This window comes from Typopeltis vanoorti, chromosome 6 (assembly GCF_054136105.1).
Source record: "Typopeltis vanoorti isolate ZY-2024b chromosome 6, IOZ_Tvanoo_1.0, whole genome shotgun sequence".
NCBI classification, from domain to species: Eukaryota; Metazoa; Arthropoda; class Arachnida; order Uropygi; family Thelyphonidae; genus Typopeltis; species Typopeltis vanoorti.
The window spans coordinates 86,259,813-86,282,826 of record NC_143554.1 but is presented as its reverse complement, the minus strand read 5'-3'; the positions used below and the strand labels follow the sequence as shown (position 1 = coordinate 86,282,826).

The window sequence follows — 23,014 nt, the reverse complement described above, 5'->3', positions numbered from 1 at the left end:
AGGCCACATACTAAACATACCAGCTATCATACTTATTCTTGAATTCATTCATACTGCTTGGACACACAACATCCAGTGGAACTCCATTCCAATCATGCACCACTCTATGAGAAAAAAATCTAGATCTCACCCCCTTTTTTATGACATTCATTCTCAGCTTCCAAGGATGACCTCGTCCTTTCCCCACCCTCCATAAAATGAAAAATTCTATCAACTGACATCCTGTATGACAATTTCAGAAGTTTGTAAGTCTCAACCATATCACCCCCTCTTCCTCCTGTTTGCGAGCATCTGCAGACTAAAAATTCTATCCAAGAAACTAGTGTCAACACTCAAGGAGTTGGTAGGTCATTCCCCCTCCTTTATTAAAAACACACAACATTTCGTAAACAAAATCAAAGACATTACACTGGAAAAAGATGATTTACTAATCAGTTTTGATGTTTCTGCCCTCTTCACAAATGTCCCAGTCATAGTCTCCACTCTCTCTAGGAAATTGATGAAGCCAGAGATTTAGGGGTAGTAGTAGTAGATAGAGAGAGCCAAAGTTTAGAGAGCATATTGCGAAAGTAGTCAGGGTAAACATTATGGAAAATTATGGGAACAACTACTGTGTTAGAGCAAAACTTTAGTTTAATATAAACCAAAATGAACACTCGACGTTTCGAGCTTCATATCAAGGTCATCAATCTGGAGCATACACATATATACAGAGAAACAAGCTGCACTACAATCTACATGGTTTGCTAAAGCTACTGACCAACCATTACAATAATTATTGGCCTGACCTCTGGTGAAAAAAAAAAAAAAAAAAAAACTTTACTACATCAAAGTCCTATTATTACTATTATTATCTATTAGGTTACAAAATTAAATTGGGCTGGAGAGCAACATGTTTATTTATGTATGTGTGTGTGTGTGTGTGTGTGTGGTATAAAAGGTGAAGCCTGTGAAATTCTGATTAACCACCCTAATCTCAACAATAATGGTGGCATAAAAATTCCAAGAAGTTGGATGGTACATATTCAGCCTACTTAGTATCTAGCATACTTTAGGACTTGAAGCAATTTTCAGCTTTTATTGGAAACTATTCCATACGAATTAGGGGAAATTTATATGTATACTCACATTTATATATATATATATATATATATATAAATGTGATATAAATGTTGATATAAATGTGAAATTTATATGTATACTCACATTTATATATATATATATAAATGTGATATAAATGTTGATATAAATGTTACTTAAGTATAAAGAGCTAATAAGCTTCATTTCGGCAATGAAAACATTACTTAAATTAAGGGGATATTAAATCCCACATAGTTTTAAAACCGAATAAGAAACTCAAAGATTGGAATTAGAGAGTTTCTTGCCGAATATAGTAAACTATGAAGTATCGGCGACACTAGCGTTAGCCAATGCAAGTGATCCTAGTACGTAGTACAATACCGGACGACTCGTTGCAAAGGTGGGGGAAGTTCAGATCGCTATTCTTAGGTATTTTCCATAATGTAAAACACATTTCCTAGGAAATGTATGCTGTTATTATATTATGGAGGGAGGTCACTACCCAGACCAGTTTCAGCCTTTTTTGAGGCTTCATCAGTGAGTAGCTAGACCTAATACCAAAGTGTATAGCGAAAAGAACTTATATACTCTGCGAATGAGTTTTCCAAACAGGTGCAACCATTAAGTTACTTAAGTATAAAGAGCTAATAAGCTTCATTTCGCCTCCATAATGTAATAACAGCATACATTTCCTAGGAAATGTGTTTTACATTATGGAAAATACCTAAGAATAGCAATCTGAACTTCCCCCACCTTTGCAACGAGTCGTCCGGTATTGTACTACGTACTAGGATCACTTGCATTGGCTAACGCTAGTGTCGCCGATACTTTATAGTTTACTATATTCGGCAAGAAACTCTCTAATTCCAATCTTTGAGTTTCTTATTCGGTTTTAAAACTATGTAGGATTTAATATCCCCTTCATTTAAGTAATTGATATAAATGTGAAATTTATATGTATACTCACATTTATATATATATATACAGGGTGTTCGGGATAAATTTGACATATTTATAATTAATTATATTTTTCCGTAAGTTACATGTATTAACACACACTTCTCTTCATTTAAAAGTTTGGACCCTTCTTCATTCATATACAAGATGTCAGAAAGGATGGATAGCTGGAACCCACCTGAATCATGGAAGAGAATAACTTGTATCATGATGATTCGTGCCCGCCATCAAAATAAGGATATTACGACTGCTGCCCAATGCTCCCTGAATACAGTAAAAACAATCAGGCATGAACTAGAGACTTGCAATGGTGACTACGAGGATGTAGCAAGAAGAAAGATCCCTAGCAGACGATCTGATTGCGTTCGTACAGCAGAATTCCTCGCAAATCTGCAGGAACAGGTGTTGAAGAACCCTGGCATTGGAATTCGGGCTTTGTTCGTGGAGTTGCTAACTGTAGTCAAGCCCTGGATAACAAGGGTAGCCAATGGTAGGCCGTATGTATGGCAGCAGGATTCAGCCCCTTGCCACACCTCTGGGAAAAGTCAAAAATGGTTGTCTGAAAATTTCTACGACTTCACCAGTCCAAATGTTTGGCCTCCAAACTCCCCAGACCTTAACCCCATGGATTATTTTGTATGGGGCGCAGTTGAAAAAGACACCAATCGCACTTCCAGTAATACAAAAGCCCAGTTAATGGATAAAATTAAAACAGTTTTTGCAGCCCTTCCCAGGGAGACTGTAGCATCAGCTTGTTCGAGGTTCCGAAGCAGAATTGAAGCTGTGATCGATGCTAATGGTGGTTATTTTGAGTAAATCTTGTTGATAGTATTGTAATTAACTCTGCCTGTAATGTTTTTTTGTCAATTCATTAAATTTAATAGATACAAAGAAGATTTTCTTTTTCCTTAAGAAACCGTCAAATTTATCCCGAACACCCTGTATATATATATATATATATATATATAAATGTGAGTATACATATAAATTTCCCCTAATTCGTATGGAATAGTTTCCAATAAAAGCTGAAAATTGCTTCAAGTACTAAAGTATGCTAGATATTAAGTAGGCTGAATATGTACCATCCAACTTCTTGGAATTTTTATGCCACCATTATTGTTGAGATTAGGGTGGTTAATCAGAATTTCACAGGCTTTATTAAATTTTCTTTCATACTTTTTTTTTTTTTTTTTTTTTTTTTTTTTTTTTACGTATAGGGATTGTACGTCTAGTTTCACCAATATAAGGTAAGTTACAGGTGCAATAAACTCCAGGATGCACCAATGGGAGGAGAGGATCCTTAGAGGAGTTGAATATGTTTTTTTAATTTTATAGGTGGTTTAAAACTGCCATTGAGATTATAATGGTATAGGATTCTATTGTTTTTTTCTGATAACCCTTTAATGTATGGGATGGCTATGGTTTTACTGTAATCTATATTTTTTTTGATGAAGTTTTATGAAGAACTTTATTAATAGTATTTTTGCTATAGCCATTATTTATAAATGTGTTGCTAATAATCTTTAATTCTTGTTTAAGAGCTTGTTGATTAGAGCAAACTGTTATAGCTAATTGTTATTGTTAATTCAAATGTTATAGCAAATTGCTATTGTTAATTCTGATCACTGTGTATGCATGAAAGAAAGGATAGTCAGGATAACTCATAGGATTACTTGATTATTGAAGAACACAAGCAGAGATAAGGGAGTTGTCGTTCCTCTTTATAAAGCCTTGATACAACCACATCTAGATACTATGCTCAGATCTGGTCACCTGGGTTTCTTGGGGATGAGGAAGTGGTGAAGAGGATCCAGAGACAAGTAACTAATTTGGTGAATGGTCTGTGGAATGCTACCTATGAAAATAGACTTTAGTTTTGGGATTGCAAAGGTTGATTGATATAAAAAATAAATAAATAAATAAAAAAGGAGGGGGAGGTATGATAGAAACATTTAGAGGCTTTTATAGGATTGATGCAGAGGAAATGTTTGAGCATTTTGCAAACAAGGGAAGAACAAGAGGACATCCCTGGAAGTTGGGTAAGAGTTGGTTAGCAAGGGCATGAGAACTTTGAATTTTTTTTGAATTTTTTTGAGAGTGGGAGAATGGATTGCCTGAGTCAGCTGTGAGTGCTTTATCTGTTAATAGTGTGTGATAATTTGGGTCTCTCATAATGAGCCTTAGGACTCCATGGAGGTGCCTGTGCCATAATAATAAAACTTTAGAACAAATAGCATTATTAATATTTAGGCTATAATATAACATTTGCTATATAGATAATAAATTACATCCCTTACAAGCAATATGTGATGCTATAAAATAAACAACAAAAGGCAAAACAAGTAAGGAAACATAATTTTATTAGCAATAGCAACAATATTATATGAATTAGAAAAGGTGGGGGGGGGGGATGAATCAAGTAAGAATACAAGCAGTGAAATCAAATTTCTTGTAATTTAAAGGATGCACAATAATGGATAGAACATGAAATAACGAAAACACAAATGGAGTACAAAAAATTCTAATAATGATAAAATAAATGAACATAAAGAGAGAACTGAAAAGAACACATACATCATATAAAAGATTACCAAAAGAAATACGATCCTAAAGAAGAAAAAAAAAAGAGATAAGGGAAGGCTTAGAAAAAGTATAACAGTATATCCTTTAGGTGCAAAAACAGGATTATAACCTAATTTTGAAAGAAGTAGATATTTAAATAAAAATTCTTAAGCAATTTCTTAATTCATAAAAAAAGTTATCAATATAAATTTTACCTTGCAACTTCTTAGCTTCTTCAAAAAAATTCATCCGTAATTTCCTGTCTTCATCTAACCGTCGTCGTTGTTCATCCACCTGTTCTTGTCTTCTTTTCAAAGCTTCGGCAATTCTTTGTTCTTTTGTCAAAAAAACAGGCTAGAAAGAAAATTTATAATAATCAGTGTGGCTTATATAATTTATTTAGTTTTATTTAGCTATTTCATGTCAAAAACATTAAACTTCTGATAATGCCAGAATTTTTTCTCGTATCACATATAACAAATTATATAATTTGATTTCATTCATATTCTATTTCAGCATCTTCATTCAAGGCTCAATAATATCCCAAGCCTATTATGGTCTATCACCTAGTGGCAGACTACAATAAACAAATATCTTAGCAAAAACTGCTCAAAAAAAAAAAAAAAAAATGCACTGAATAGACAATTTAAAAAACTTACTGTCAACAGCCCACAATGGGCAAGCCAAAATGCCCAATAATCATCCTTAACACAAAAAATTTCTTTGCAGATCTGACAAAGAAATAAATGACCAACAGGTTTAATCAATCCACTGTACCAGAATAGTTACTCTTCCAAGATTAGCCTTTCTTTTCTGATAACGTTTTTGCATTACATTACCATTATTGCTTATACTTGGGTACAGGATTAAACAGGCATATAATTTGTCAATTTTAATTAACTTTGTTTACTTTGTTACTATCTCTGATCCAGAGTATTTTAATAATAAGACGATACACCTTTTTACTACTTGTATATGAAAAAAATAACTTCTACATTAAATAAAGTTTGATATCTTCCTTAAGGGTCAAAGCTGTATAACTGAGAGGAGACCTCCACATAGCCTTTAAAGGAATGCGGAGAACCGACCAGGGCTTCTGACCTAATGTCCAATCCTCACCTTCTCGTGGTGCACCCTGTTGGGTATCTACTTTGATACTGAACGAACGAGGATGGGCTGGCAATTTGGGATTTAGCCGACCAAATTGTATTCTTATTGGTTAAACCAAAATAAAAAATGATGGTACAACATGACAAAATTTCATGCCGGCTGGGGCGTCGCCCGGTTAAACAAGGCCCCCGTTGTTTTCGCCAGGGAACCAGGGCGAACAGCGAAAAGTCAGCTACTGGAACAAATCTGAAAACAAACCCCAACTCAACATCACCAGAGTTAAAGATCGGTACTATCAACGTAAGAAGCCTGAATGGCAAAGAAATGGAGCTAGCTGAGGAATTAGATAAGTACCAGATCGACATAATAGGGGTGACTGAAACAAAAAAGACCAAAACTGGTGAGATCTTTCTGAGCAATAAATACAAAATGTTATATTCAGGCAATAACAATCAAGGTAAAGAAGGAGTAGCCATAGTATTCAACACAAAATACGAGGCTAATCTTCTTGAATGGCAGTCAGTCTCAAGTAGAGTAATGTGGGCAAATATGAGAATGGGGAACTGGACAATGAGACTTATTTGTGCCTATGGTCCCACAGAAGGTTCTACTAAGGTAGAAGTGGGAGAATTTTTTGAGGCTTTAGAAAAAGCAACTGACACAATGAAAAAGGAAAAGTTGGTCCTTGTTGGGGATCTAAATAGTAGAGTAGGAAATGATTGTGAGACATACAAAAATATTTTGGGAAAATTTGGAGAAAAGAGCAAAGCTAATAATAATGGCAAATATCTGTTGGATTTCTGCTCAGGACATGGACTGGTTATAACTAACACCATCATCCAACATAAAAATGTGCACAAATTCACATGGAGAGAAGAGGCTAGGAATAAGAAAAGTCTCATTGACTATGTTATTGTTGATAGTGATGTTTTCTCCCTGGTGCAGGACACCAGAGTGTACAGAGGATTTGAAATTGGAAGTGATCATTATTTAGTCTTGAGCAGGATAAAATTGAATTTCATATTGAAAAGAATAACATGTAAGAAAGTTTTAAAGCGAATAAAAGTTGAGCAGCTCTCAGATTTAAACTGTAGACTAAAATACAGAAATATTATTGAAAAGAAAATGAAAGAGTTTGAGAACAGGAATCAAACCTTGGAGATTCAGTGGCAAACTCTGAAGGAAACATTGATTGATTCTGCCAGAGAGGCATGTGGTGAGGTTGTGTGCAAAGATAAAAAAATCAGAACTCCCTGGTGGACACAGGAAGTTAAAGAGGCAGTGAAGGAAAAGAAGAAAGCATATCAAAAGTTCCTGTCAAATAAGTCAGCTTTTACTCTTACAGAATACAGAGACAAATGTAAGAAAGCTAAACAGTGTGTAAAACTAGCTAAACAAAAGTCATGGGAGGACTTTGGCAAGAATATAGAAAATAAATATCAAGAAGGTGGCAAAATATTCTGGAGGTTGTTGAAGAAGCTTAGGAATGGAGGAAAGAGTGCTGTAAAAGGAATTAGAGATGATAAAGGTGAAATGAAAACAGGAGAAAAAGATATCCTTGAAGTATGGAGTAATTACTTTGAAAAACTGCTAAATGAAACAAGCAGTGATGACAGCACAGTGATAAAAAACACTGACCAGGCATGCAGTCAGGAATACATATCCATACTTGAAGTAGAAAAAGCCATCAAAGGCTTGAAATGTGGAAAGGCAGCAGGAGTAGATGATATTCGACCAGAAATGCTGAAGTATGGTGGTATAAGAGTCTTACAGTGGCTGCACTGCATAGTTCAGAAAGCCTGGACAGAGGGACGAATTCCCGATGATTGGAGTAGAGCTCTCATAGTACCCATATATAAAAAGGGAAATAAAACTGAATGTGAGAATTACAGAGGTATTTCCCTACTGAGTGTTCCTGGCAAGATCTATGCAAGTATACTTGAGAAACGGTTGAGAAGAATTGTGGAAGAAAAGCTTGGTGAAGAACAAGCTGGATTCAGGCCAAATAGAGGCTGTCAGGATCAGATCTTCACTTTACGACAAATAGTCGAGAAAGCATGGGAATATAACAAAGATCTGTATTTAAGTTTTGTCGATTTGGAAAAGGCATATGACAAGGTGCCAAGAGAGAAGCTATTCAATACGCTGCAGTTATATGGTGTCAATGGGGCATTATATCAAGCAATACTTAGTCTTTATTTGAGTTGTGAGTCAGCAGTTAGAATTGAAGGAAGTACAGGAAGATGGTTTAATGTTAAATCTGGTGTGAGACAAGGATGTACATTATCCCCTCTGTTATTCATTATCTATATGGATCACATTATGAAGGAATGTGGTATTAAACCTGATATCAAAATTGGAGATGTTAATGTCAGCTCTTTGCTTTATGCGGATGATGTTATACTTCTAAATAAATTCGCTACAAGTCTGCAAGATTCTCTGACTAAATTGAATAGCTGTTGTAATAGATATGGTATGAAGGTCAGCAATAAAAAGACAAAGACAATGAAAATAGGCAGAATCATTGAAAATGTCAACTGTGTTGTGAATGGAGAACCTGTGGAACAAGTAAAACATTTCAGCTACTTAGGCACAATTTTTACTGAAGATGGTAAACTAAATATAGAAATAGACAACAGAATCAGCAAAGCTGGTATCGTGGGAAGTCAATTGAATAAATTCATATGGAATAAGAAAGAAATTAGTCGGAACACTAAATTAGCTGTATACAAGACTGTGTTCAAACCAATTTTAACTTATGGATCTGAGAGCTGGGTCAGAAGTAAAACACTTGACCAAAGACTAGAAACCGCAGATATGAGAGTCCTGAGAAAGATTAGAGGCGTGAACAGATGGCATCAATGGCAATATCATATTAAAAATGAGGATATTAGGAAAGAACTTGACATTGTCAGCATCCAGGAATGCGTTAGCAGAGCTAATCTCAGATGGTATGGTCACTTAAATAGAATGGGAGAGGAAAGATTAGCAAAACAAGTGTTCTCTGCCAGGTTGGCAGGAAAACGACCCAGAGGAAGACCAAGATATAGGTGGATTGATACGGTACAAAGTGCCTTAGACGATAGAAATATAAGATCTGATAATGTTGGAGTCTTGACAAGTAACAGACTGATTTGGAGGAAAATTGTAGATAGGAAATTAGTAATGATGTAATTTTTTCATGTAGTACTGTCATATCCTGTACACCCCTTGAGGGTACATGGCAGGAATTTGATGATGATGATGATGATGATGATATCTTCCAGGGTATGGCTGCCATCACAACTAGACCTCAATAAAGTTTAAAACTGGCATAGGCAGTGGCCCTTCCAATAATGTTTTTGCATTATAGTATACTGAGGCAAATGATGTGAATCATCAGTTTCTATATATAAGCAGCCTGGTTATAAAGATAAAAACGTTTGCATGCAAAGATACTTTTTATGCAAACATTTTTTTCTTACACTTGAGTCAAGGATTTAAGAAGAATTTTTCAAATTTAATTTGCTTTGTTCTTCTTCTTCTTTCACTACGCATTATTCCCGCTTCCTATGCAGGGTCCGCGTGTTACTTAGATGCGACTACTTGTTAGTATCATTCCCAACCGACCTGTCTGCCACTGGGGAGGGGGGTATTTTTTGGCTGTAGAGGCGTATGTTCACGGGGACAGTTTGCCTGCTTGCGGGATGAAAAAAACCCCTACTGCCCATGCCTAAGACCGGCTAACTTGGCTATGCCTGAGGAAGATCATCAAATTCCTCACGTCTTCGATGGGAATTGAACCTGGGACACTCCTTCCCCAGTCATGGTTGCGAAGCGCAAAGTCACTAGGCTAACCATGCAGACATCTGCTTTGTTACCAAGCCAAAAAACTTTACAACAATCTCTATACGATATTTATTAACTATTGCTACTGCCAGTTAAGTATCATAGGCAAACAACTTTATATTCTTCCTCAAATCATCACCTTCTCCTTGATTCAAGTCCTCCATATACCACACTCTGAAGTCTGTTCATTAATCGCTGCCTTATCCATATCACTAGTATTTTTGTCTAACCCCATTTTCTCCACTTATGTAACAGGGTTCAGGGATATCTTCTCCAATGCCTTTGTAAAGTTTAGCAGCACAGTGGAGCCATTTCCCTTATCTATCTGAAATATCACTTGATTATACGAATTATGAAATTACTAAGACCACCCCTTTCACAATACCGTGGTATTCTTCCATTAAGTATCATATTCCTATCCATCCATTCCTGGATTCTATACTTAATCATCTTTTTTTAATATCTTAACCACTATTCCTGAAATACTAACTGGTCTAATATTTGCTGCATCTGTAATGGAGATTTCTTCATGTAACTATCATGTCCTCTTTCCACTCTTAAGCCTTACCAAATGCTGAGACTTAAATACGTGGATGGTCTGAAAAGTTCTCGGCCTTGACCATATATGGCAACACTATCGGCAAGATTTTTTTTTTCTAAGTTAGTAAATCTGTCTTAAGCATCCATGTGAAATTGCAAGTCATTCTATCAAGTAGTTTATATTATACAGCTGTCTGAAGCAAAAGTGTTGTCTGTAGCCCTTGAAATGGATAAAATTGAGTATTGTGCGGTTATAAAATTCTTTGTAAAAGAAGGTTTAACGGCAAAAAAATTCATTCGAAGTTCATAAAAGTTTATGGCCACTCTTCTCCTTCATTTGACAATTAAGAAATGGGCTGCCGAGTTTAAAAGTGGCCGTACAAGTCTTGAAAATGATCCATGTGAAGGACGACAAAAAAGTGTAAAAACACACACACCAGAATTCATTGATCAAGTGCACGATATGGTACTGGATGACCAGCGAGTCAAAGTACGTGAAATTGCTGAGACTAGAGGCATTTCAAAAGAACGTATAGGATGTATTTTGCATGAAGAATTACAAATGAAAAAGCTCTGCGCAAGATGGGTGCCACACTCGCACGAAAATCTCTGAACATTGCTTGGAGCGTTTTAACAAGAATAAAACTGATTTTGTGCATTGATTTATTACTATGGATGAGACTTGGATTCACCATTACACACAGAATCCAAACAGCAGTCAAAACAGTGGACTGAAGCTGGCTATTTCAGTGCCAAAGAAGACAAAGTCATGGCATCGGTGTTTTGGGATGCTAAAGGCATTTTGTTTATTAATTATCTTGAAAAGGGTAAAACAATAATCGGGGAATATTGTTCTGATCTTTTAACCAGATCAGACAAAAAAATTCATAAGAAAAGACCCAGTTTGCAGAAGAAAAAATCTTCTTTCATCAGGACAATCCACCTGCCCACAAAGGTGTTTTGGCAATGGGAAAATTAAGGGATCTGCACTATGAATTGTCGGAACATCTACCCTATTCCCCAGATTTGGCTCTCTATGACTTCTATCTCTTCCCAAAGCTAAAAATCTTCCTTGCTGGTCAGCGTTTTTCTTCAAATCAAGAGGTGATTGCAGCAGTAGAGGAGTATTTTGCTGATCTTACTAAGAACCACTACAGGGACGGGATAATGGTGCAGCAGCATCGCTGGAATAAATGTATTAGTCTTAAGGGAGATTATGTTGAAAAATAAAAATAATTTTGAAATTATAAATTCGTTTTTTTCATTGTTAGGCTGAGAACTTTTCAGCCCACCCAAGTAGTCTAATTAGAAACAATGCCATTTTTCTAGCATTTTCTCATAACAAGCTGAAGTCCTATCCAATTTCCTCATGGATGTATTCACATTGAGATTTCCCTTTCACATCAGTCACTGCATTATTTCCAAACGCCTCCAAGATGTCCCCTAAGTTTTTCATAATTCCCAGCTATGTAATTATACACATACTCTTTCTCAAATGAAAATTCTACATACATCCAACCACCTCCCAGATCAGGACTGCAGAATCACTCTTCCCAATCAGAGACAGTGATTACCTTAGGTAACTATTTTGTCTCTAATTTAGATAATTATGCTGTTTTAGGTAATAATCTCTCAGTAGCTGTATAAATTCCATTTTCTTCCAAGTGTTTTTTCTCCTTAAAATCTATAACACAATGGCTATAATCCCCATAATGATTCCTTGCCCTGTTGGTTCATGCATATCATCTACACCAGGGGTTCCCAAACTTTTTAGACTGAAGGAATCCTTGCACTAGAAAAAAATGCATGTTGGAGTCCTCATAATTTTTTTTACACTAATATTACGAACATTCAATAATGATTCAGTTAAATGTTACAAGTTTTTTAGATGGCAATTTTATAAGTCTATAGATGCCATTATTGCATACTAGTTACTACATGCAATGATGCCATCTATGAACTATAAAACAAACAGAAAACATCACATGTTCTGGCTGTGCCTTTTGGTAAATGGCACAGCCAGATTTCATTCAGATTTCAAAAAAATTGGCAATCCTAATTACTAATATTATGAACTTTATTATTAATTAACTAATATTATTAATTTTTCAAACTGAAAATGCTATTTTCAGTTTGAAAAACAAAGAATATTCTAAAATTGCCTCAAAGAGTCTGAAATAACTATGGCAAAGCTGATGGGCTCCACAGAGCAAAGTTTGAAAAAACTCTGATCTACACCTCTCTTTGCTCTCTAATATATAGCAGCAACTAACTATATATTTTGTCTAGTTGCCTTTTATCTCACACCAGATATTCAAATACATTGCCATCCTCAAGCTGTCTGCCTTGAAGACAGCTTGATAGCTACAATTCAGTATTCTTTGATTTCTCACACTCTATCTCCAGAGTGCATATTCACATACATCTCCAATGGAGATGTTGGAGTCCTCATACCGCCTTAGTTTCCTTGATTCTGCACTTCCATTTTCTTACTGAACAAAACTTTCTCCAAACATCTAATTCCAAACTAAATCAAGGATGATCCACAGTTATATACAAGTCCTCTCCTCCATCAAATTTGTGCCATATCTAAAAACCTCACACCATTCCTCTTACAAAGCTTTGCATTGAATCAATTATTTGCAATAATGACCCCTTTTCAATTCATGTGCTCAATTTACTTCTCAATTTGTTCTCTCACTCTTCTTTTTTTCTTCTTTCAGTAGCTCTATTCTTGAGCACTGCATACTCGTCACCTTTTGATTCAAATTAATTACAAATGTACCTGCCAAATTATTAACTGTTGCACTTTCTCTCCTGCATTCTAATAGCATCACTAACTAGAAAAGCAACATTCTGTCATGCATTCATCTAGAATATCCCTGATCATGGAATCACCACAAAAACTGTCTCCTCACTTAGGCTATGATTCCAGTACACTGGAATCATAGCCTTAGTTGTGTGCAAGAAATTACCAGGTTTTTAACTTGTATACAATTGTGTATTTATACTAGATGTATTTCCTCTACATTTTCCTCTAGATAGCTAACAGTATCATCAGGAGATTGCTTAACATAAATAGAAAATGACAAAAATTAAACGTTTTCCAACAGCAGTTAATATATCTATAAGTTGAAAAGACTGGAATGATAGTTTAATCATGAGTATCATTATGCATATTACATGCAGTCTCTTCATTGTTGTGTAAACTCTGTATGTGCTTGCTGGCATAGGGGAGGGTTATAATGTTCATCATCAAATTCCTGACATGTACCTTCAAGGGGTGTACAGGATATGATAGTACTACATGAAAAAATTTACATCATTACTAACTTCCCATCTACAATTTTCCTCCAAATCAATCTGTTACCTGTCAAGACTCCAACATGGTCAGATCTTATATTTCTCTCTTCTAAGGCACTTTTTACTGTATCAATCCACCTATATCTTGGTCTTCCTCTGGGACTTTTTTCTGCCAAACTGGCAGAGAATGCTTGTTTTGCTAATCTTTCCTCTCCCATTCTGTGTAAGTGACCATACCACCTGAGATTAGCTCTGCTAACATATTCCTTAATGTTACACATGTTAATTAATAACTCCCAGATGTCGAATAATCATTTGACTTCATTTCTAAATAGAAATCAAGGAATGAAGGATCATTTCTTGATTTCTATTTAGTATGTCTTTTGAGCAAATGACCTCAGAGGACCTCTTGAACAATCTGTCAAAGTAATTCTCCTCTAAGTAGGGCATGGAGGATGCTTGCCATATTTATTGGTGATGTTCTTTGAGGATGTATGCTATGAGTCACTTTTTTTCTACCCATTTGTTTTCAACATCACCTACATGTTCTTTGTTGAGGATTTTGAAACTTCTCCCAGCCTGACCTAGATATATCTTTCCACAAGAGCACACAATCTCATATACACCCAGATGTTTATAAAATGGAACTTTCTTTAGGAGAGCATAGAAAGCTTCATAAGGTATTGACTGGTTTGAAGGGCATTCTGATGTTGACTGCCTTTAATATTTTGGCTATTTTTCTTGATGCATTGCCAGTGTATGGAAGAGATACCGTGCATTTGTAATTAATTTCTGGGCTATCATAGGATAGTTTGTCAGAAAACAAAAGTTTCTTCAGTACCTTTTTTGAGTATCCATTTTGGATGTTTCTGTTTGACTTTATCATTTTTTAATATATTTAAATTGTACTTTTCAAGGTTTTAATCACACCTGATTTTTGTTGAATTTTTTTGTTGAATTTTGGGATATTTTGGGAATATTTTGGAAAAATTTGGAGAAAAGAGCAAAGCTAATAATAATGGCAAATATCTGTTGGATTTCTGCTCAGGACATGGACTGGTTATTACTAACACCATGTTCCAACATAAAAATGTGCACAAATTCACATGGAGAGAAGAGGCTAGGAATAAGAAAAGTCTCATTGACTATGTTATTGTTGATAGTGATGTTTTCTCCCTGGTGCAGGACACCAGAGTGTACAGAGGATTTGAAATTGGAAGTGATCACTATTTAGTCTTGAGCAGGATAAAATTGAATTTCATATTGAAAAGAATAACATGTAAGAAAGTTTTAAAGCAAATAAAAGTTGAGCAGCTCTCAGATGTAAACTGTAGACTAAAATACAGAAATATTATTGAAAAGAAAATGAAAGAGTTTGAGAACAGGAATCAAACCTTGGAGATTCAGTGGCAAACTCTGAAGGAAACATTGATTGATTCTGCCAGAGAGGCATGTGGTGAGGTTGTGTGCAAAGATAAAAAAATCAGAACTCCCTGGTGGACACAGGAAGTTAAAGAGGCAGTGAAGGAAAAGAAGAAAGCATATCAAAAGTTCCTGTCAAATAAGTCAGCTTTTACTCTTACAGAATACAGAGACAAATGTAAGAAAGCTAAACAGTGTGTAAAACTAGCTAAACAAAAGTCATGGGAGGACTTTGGCAAGAATATAGAAAATAAATATCAAGAAGGAGGCAAAATATTCTGGAGGTTGTTGAAGAAGCTTTGGAATGGAGGAAAGAGTGCTGTAAAAGGAATTAGAGATGATAAAGGTGAAATGAAAACAGGAGAAAAAGATATCCTTGAAGTATGGAGTAATTACTTTGAAAAACTGCTAAATGAAACAAGCAGTGATGACAGCACAAACACTGACCAGGCATGCAGTCAGGAATACATATCCATACTTGAAGTAGAAAAAGCCATCAAAGGCTTGAAATGTGGAAAGGCAGCAGGAGTAGATGATATTAGACCAGAAATGCTGAAGTATGGTGGTATAAGAGTCTTACAGTGGCTGCACTGCATAGTTCAGAAAGCCTGGACAGAGGGACGAATTCCCGATGATTGGAGTAGAGCTCTCACAGTACCCATATATAAAAAGGGAAATAAAACTGAATGTGAGAATTACAGAGGTATTTCCCTACTGAGTGTTCCTGGCAAGACCTATGCAAGTATACTTGAGAAACGGTTGAGAAGAATTGTGGATGAAAAGCTTGGTGAAGAACAAGCTGGATTCAGGCCAAATAGAGGCTGTCAGGATCAGATCTTCACTTTACGACAAATAGTCGAGAAAGCATGGGAATATAACAAAGATCTGTATTTAAGTTTTGTCGATTTGGAAAAGGCATATGACAAGGTGCCAAGAGAGAAGCTATTCAATACGCTGCAGTTATATGGTGTCAATGGGGCATTATATCAAGCAATACTTAGTCTTTATTTGAGTTGTGAGTCAGCAGTTAGAATTGAAGGAAGTACAGGAAGATGGTTTAATGTTAAATCTGGTGTGAGACAAGGATGTACATTATCCCCTCTGTTATTTATTATCTATATGGATCACATTATGAAGGAATGTGGTATTAAACCTGATATCAAAATTGGAGATGTTAATGTCAGCTCTTTGCTTTATGCGGATGATGTTATACTTCTAAATAAATCCACTACAAGTCTGCAAGATTCTCTGACTAAATTGAATAGCTGTTGTAATAGATATGGTATGAAGGTCAGCAATAAAAAGACAAAGACAATGAAAATAGGCAGAATCATTGAAAATGTCAACTGTGTTGTGAATGGAGAACCTGTGGAACAAGTAAAACATTTCAGCTACTTAGGCACAATTTTTACTGAAGATGGTAAACTAAATATAGAAATAGACAACAGAATCAGCAAAGCTGGTATCGTGGGAAGTCAATTGAATAAATTCATATGGAATAAGAAAGAAATTAGTCGGAACACTAAATTAGTTGTATACAAGACTGTGTTCAAACCAATTTTAACTTATGGATCTGAGAGCTGGGTCAGAAGTAAAACACTTGACCAAAGACTAGAGACCGCATATATGAGAGTCCTGAGAAAGATTAGAGGCGTGAACAGATGGTATCAATGGCAATATCATATTAAAAATGAGGATATTAGGAAAGAACTTGACATTGTCAGCATCCAGGAATGTGTTAGCAGAGCTAATCTCAGATGGTATGGTCACTTAAATAGAATGGGAGAGGAAAGATTAGCAAAACAAGTGTTCTCTGCCAGGTTGGCAGGAAAACGACCCAGAGGAAGACCAAGATATAGGTGGATTGATACGGTACAAAGTGCCTTAGACGATAGAAATATAAGATCTGATAATGTTGGAGTCTTGACAAGTAACAGACTGATTTGGAGGAAAATTGTAGATAGGAAGTTAGTAATGATGTAATTTTTTCATGTAGTACTGTCATATCCTGTACACCCCTTGAGGGTACATGGCAGGAATTTGATGATGATGATGATGATTTTTGTTGAGGGTGATGGAATGAGCTTGCTTGTAGATACCTACCTATGTGGGTTTCTTTCCTACAGACTTCTAATGATAATCCTCCATCAATGTTTTTGTCTATAAGGATTCTTTTCTACTTCTAATATGAATTTTATTTTTGGACAACAATTATTCAGAAAATATAGAAATTCCTCCAGATGATAAAGATGTCATGCACATATCTCTGCTATACATAAGGTTTTAAGGTTGTCTGTTCTATAGCTGATTCTGCAAATTTTACCATGTATAAATTACTGATCAGAGGTGATAGAGGTGAGCTCATTGCAAGATCAATATTTGATAATAAAATTTTCCTTTCCAAATGATGAATGAAGATTTTAGGCAATGTTGAAAGAGGCATGTAATATCCAGAAGAAATAGGTTTTCAAGTACGAGGGTGATCTGAAAAGTTCTCAGCCTAACAATGAAAATACAGATTTATAATTTCTAAATTCTTTTTATTTTTCAACATAATATCCCTTATGACTATCTATCTCTCCCTTCCATCTGTTACGGGTTGGGTCTCCTCCTAATGAGGAGTCACGGTGAAATAATGCAGTCGGCACGCCACTTCTCTGCTGCATCCCTAATGGAGGTATTCGTGCCTGTAGTCCGTGTGTATTCACGGGGCCGGTTTGTCTGCTTGCAGGATGAAAAAATCCCATCTAAACTTGGGGAAAAACACCTGCCCATGTCCAAAACTAGCTAACTTGGCTATGGCTGAGGAAGATCCTTGAGCTCCTCATGTCTCCGACCGGAATCGAACCCAGGACACTCCTTCCCCAGGAATATGGTTGCGAAGCACACAGCCACTAGGCTAACCGCGTGGACCCCTTAAGACTAATACATTTATTTCTGCAATGCTCCAGCACCATTATCCCGTCCCTGTAGTGGTTCTTGGTAAGATCTGCAAAACACCCCTCTACAGCTGCAATCACCTCTTAATCTGAAGAAAAACACTGACCAGAGAGGAAGAGTTTTAGTTTTGGGAAGAGATAGAAGTTAGAGGGAGCCAAATCTGGGGAATAGGATAGATGGGCTAACAATTCATAGTGCACATCCCTTAATTTTCCCACTGCCAAAAGACCTTTGTAGGCAGGTGCATTGTCCTGATGAAAGATGATTTTTTCTTCTGCAAACCGGGTCTTTTCTCACGAATTTTTTCATCTAGTCTGGTTAAAAGATCAGAATAATATTTCCCGGTTATTGTTTTACCCTTTTCAAGATAATTAATAAACAAAATGCCTTTAGCATCCCCAAAATGCCAATGCCATGACCTTTCCTGCAGATGGAACTGACTTTGTCTTTGTTGGAGCTGAACAACTGGCTTCTGTCCACTGTTTTGACTACTGTTCGGATTCTGTGTGTAATGGTGAATCCAAGTCTCATCCATAGTAATAAATCAACACACAAAATAAAACTTATTATTTTTAAAATGCTCCAAGCACTATTCAGAGATTTTCATGAGTGCGTTTTTGATCTGCTATAGCTTTTTATAACCGCACGATACTCAATTTTATCTATTTCAAGATACAACACTTTTGCTTCAGACAGCTTTATAAAACAAACTACTTGAAGTAAATTAAATAACTAGCAATTTCACATGGATGCTTATGACAGGTGTACCAACTTAGAAAAAAGAAATCTTGCCGATAGTGTTGCCATATACGATCAAGGCAGAGAACTTTTCAGACCACCTTCGTAACATGCATAACGATACTTATGATTAAACTATCATTCCAGTCTCTTCAAATGATAGATATTAACTACTGCTGGAAAACATTTCATTTTTGGTATTTTTTTATGTTAAGCAACCTCCTGATGATGCTGTTAGCCATTTAGACAGCAAAGCACGTTGAGGAAATACATCTAGTATAAATAATCAATTGTATACGAGTTAAAAACCTGGTAATTATCAATCAAGCAAATCTACTTGTAGTGAGTCACAAAATAAAAGTGTGCAAGAAAGAATATATTAAAAGAATCAAAGTTAAGCAGCTTGTGAAAGATGAACTGAATACTCAAATACACAACTATTATTTAGGGGGGGGGGGGGGGGAATGAGTTAGAAGAAAGAATCAAACTGAGTGAAAATTCACTTGCAAACTTACATGGACTGATTCAGCCAGGGAAGCATGTAGTGAAAGTTGTCTGTAAGAATAGAAAAATCAGAACTCTATCATGGACTCAGGAAGTTAAACAGGCAGTCATAGAAAGAATCAATATCAGGAATGTGGCAAAATGTTCTAGAAGTGATTGAAACAGCTTATTGTGAAAGGAATCAGAGGATAAAGGTGACATGAAAACTGAAGATAAAGGTATTCCAGATATCTGGAGTAATTACACTGAAAGATTACAAAACGAAGCAAAAGTGATAGAACACTGGCAAAAAATATTCCAGCAGAATGCAATCAAAAGTATACTTCAATACTAAGATGGCATTGATATGAGGGTGGTCTGAAAAGTTCTCGGCCTCGACCATAGATGGCAACACTATCGTTTTTTTTTTTTTTTTTTTTTTTTTTTTCAAAGTTTGTACATCTGTCAAAAGCATCCATGTGAAATTGAAGTCATTCTATCAAGTAGTCTGTTTTATACAGCTGTCTGAAGCAAAAGTGTTGTTGTCTATATCCCTTGAAATGGATAAAATTGAGTGTTGTGCAGTGGTAAAATTCTTTGTAAAAGAAGGTTGTCAAATCTTCTTTTATGAATGAATGAATTTCTTTTGGCGTCAGCCAAAATTCATTCAAAGTTCATAAAAGTTTATCTTCTCCTTCGTTTCGACAATTAAGAAATGGGCTGCTGAGTTTAAACGTGGTCGTACCAGCCTTGAAGATGATCCACGGAAGGACGTCAAAAAAGTGTAACAACACCAGAAATCATTGATCAAGTGCATGATAGAGTACTGAATGACCGGCGAGTCAAAGTGTGTGAAATTGCTGAGACTATAAGCATTTCAAAAGAACGTGTAGGATATATTTGCATGAAGAATTGCAAAAGAAAAAGCTTTGCGCAAGATGGGTGCCACGCTTGCTCACAGCAGATCAAAAACGCACTCGTATGAAAATCTCTGAAATAGTGCTTGGAGCATTTTAACAAGAATAAAACTGATTTTGTGCATCGATTTATTACTATGGATGTGACTTGGATTCACCATTGCCCACCAGAATCCAAACAGCAGTCAAAACAGTGGACAGATGCCGGTTGTTCAGCACCAAAGAAGACAAAGTTGGTTCCATCAGCAGGAAAGGTCATGGCATCAGTGTTTTGGGAGGCTAAAAGCATTTTGTTTATTAATTATCTTGAAAAGGGTAAAACAATAATTGGGGAATATTATTCTGATCTTTTAACCAGACTAGACGAAAAAATTCGTGAGAAAAGACCCGGTTTGTAGAAGAAAAAAAATCATTTTTCATCAGGGCAATGCACCTACCCGCAAAAGTGTTTTGGCAATGGGAAAATTAAGGGATCTGTACTATGAATTGTTGGAACATCCACCCTATTCCCCAGATTTGGCTCCCTCTGACTTCTATCTCTTCCCAAAACTAAAACTCATCCTCGCTGGTCAGCATTTTTCTTCGAATCAAAAGGTGATTGCAGCTGTAGAAGGGTATTTTGCAGATCTTACTGAGAACCACTACAGGGTCGGATAATGGTGCTGGAGCATCGCTGGAATAAATGTATTAGTCAAGGGAGATTATGTTGAAAAATAAAAATAATTTTGAAATTATAAATTCGTTTTTTCATTGTTAGGCCAAGAACCTTTTAGACCACCCTTGTACTTCTGAGGTAGAAAAAAACATCAAAAACCTGAAATGTGGAAAGTCAGCTGGAACATATACTATTCGACCACAAATGCTGAAATATGAAGGCATGAAATTGTTATAGGAACTATACTGCATAATTCAGAAGGTGTGATCAGAGGATTGAATTCCAGATGACAGCAGCAGAGCTCTAATAGTACAAATCTAAAAAAAAAAAAGGAAATAAAACTGAATGTGAGAATTATAGAGGAATTTTCCAACTGAGTGTTCTAGGTAAGATTTATGCAAACATATTTGAGAAAAAGCTAAGAAAAATTGTAAGAAAAGGAAACCATGAGAATTAGAAGCCAGGTTCAGGCCAAATGGAGGTTGTCTGGATCAGATTTTCAGTTTAAGACATATACATTTCAGTTTAAGACAGGTACATATTTAAGTTCTATAAATCTTGAAAAGGCATATGACAAGGTGTGAAAAAGAAAACATCTTCAACATGTTACAATTATATGGTGTAAATGAGGCATTATATATTGAGCAAGACAGCCAATATATGAGTTGCAGTTGAAGGAGGTACAGATCTGATGTTAAATCAGGTGAGAGGCAATGATACACAATATCTCCACATCATTTAAATGGATTTAATCTAAATGAAGAAATGTGGGATAAGGCCTAATAGCAAAATTGTAAATTTTCAACTCAGCTCTCTAAATTCAGTTAAGGAATTCTGCAGAATTCTCTAACTAAATTGAATAACTACTGTTGTAAATAATCATCATCATCAAATTCCTGACATGTACCCTCACTCAAGGGGTGTACAGGATATTATGATAGTAACACATGAAAACCTTACATCATTATTAACTTCCTATCAACAATTTTCCTCCTAATCAATCTGTTATCTGCAAGACTGCAACATTATCAGATCTTATATTTTTGTCCTCTAAGGCAGCGCTTCCCAAACTGTGGGCCGCGGCCCCCTTGGGGGCCGTAGGTTTTGTTGAGGGGGGCCGTGAAATAATGAAAACAAATTTAAAATGTTTTAAGACTAAGTAGATTTTTTTTTATTTTAAACGAAACGTATTTATCTTTTATTATTTATTATTTCTTTTTTGTTATTTTCTATATTTTAATGGAAAAATTCACACATTGGTGTTAGTTCACAAACTTTGCTTTCTGCGTATTTCGGCGCTTAATGAATATTAGTAAATATTGCTTATTCATATGCTTCATTTCAAAGCAGTGGTTAATTGTATTTACTTCAAATGCTCTCCAGGGAAGCTCCAAATCTTCCTGTCCCTTTCATCACGCGCTCAGAATCAGGGACTGTTGATATTGACTTTATATACATATCAAAACTTGTTTTATATTATCACTGTCATCCGAGCTAGTTTTCTGTTACCAATAAAAGTTTCGCATATACTTCACACATGAAATAAAGCTTAAACAAGTTCATGTGGGGAGATAGTAATTCACTTGCAGTGCCCTCCCTAACAGCCTGCATACTGCAGAGGCAATAAAAATAAGTACTTTTATTATGCCAGTGAATAAGGTAAGAGGAGTCTGTGTAATATATTTCTCAAATAGTGCAATTAGAGACAACTGGGATAAAAACACTAATTAATGAATCACATGTCCCCTCATACAGAAACTATTCTGTATAGACTGAAACAAAACCACATGTTGCATGGGCAAACACAGTATCTAACTAAAAACTATTCTTATTAATTAGATATGTGCGAGTTCGATTTCCCAAGGCAGCAATAAAATTCAACCGAACGTGTTAAAATTCGTAAAAGTGTTAAAACTAAGTAATATATATATATATATATATATTGTTATGGCAGTTTCACATATGGAATTCGGTTGAAGAGATTTAGTATTTCAACTCAATTGTCAGCTATGCTTTTATCTTTCGGTTGCACGATCTTTTGTTAATACCACACCAATCATATGCACGTTTTAATAACCTGCCTTTGCTGTCTATTTCGCGTTAGGCTTAATTACCGTAAAGGGAGAAAAGTCACAAAAGAGAAAAATGTTCCTGGTCCGGGGGATTCCCTTATTCAGGTAATATTCACTAATTTCATGTTATCAGTCTGTGGTGTGCAAGTATCGGTAAGTGGTGATATTATTTGATCTATTCTACATTAAAAAATTTAACCCTGAGATGGATAAGTGACTGATAAAAAATTAAAAAAAAATCCTGCGAACAATCAGAAGAAGCAGAAACAGACTCAAAAAAAAAAAGGACAGTATTTCATATTTTACCAGAACAGCCCGCATCGTCTTCAGAACCAAACGGTAAGAGGCAAAAAATGTAATATATGCATTTGATTTTTGCAATATTCGCTGTGTATGTTTTGTATTGA

General features: G+C 35.7%; 1 protein-coding gene across 1 annotated transcript in view; it reads right to left on the bottom strand.

Annotated features, from left to right (window-relative positions):
* LOC150105665 (putative ATP-dependent RNA helicase DDX23) overlaps positions 1-23,014 on the bottom strand; it is a 238,942-nt gene that overhangs the window by 135,856 nt on the left and 80,072 nt on the right. Inside the window, exon 6 of the mRNA XM_090394985.1 lies at positions 4,815-4,953. Coding sequence (XP_090251111.1) covers positions 4,815-4,953 — 139 coding nt within the window. The remainder of the gene's footprint in view (positions 1-4,814; positions 4,954-23,014) is intronic.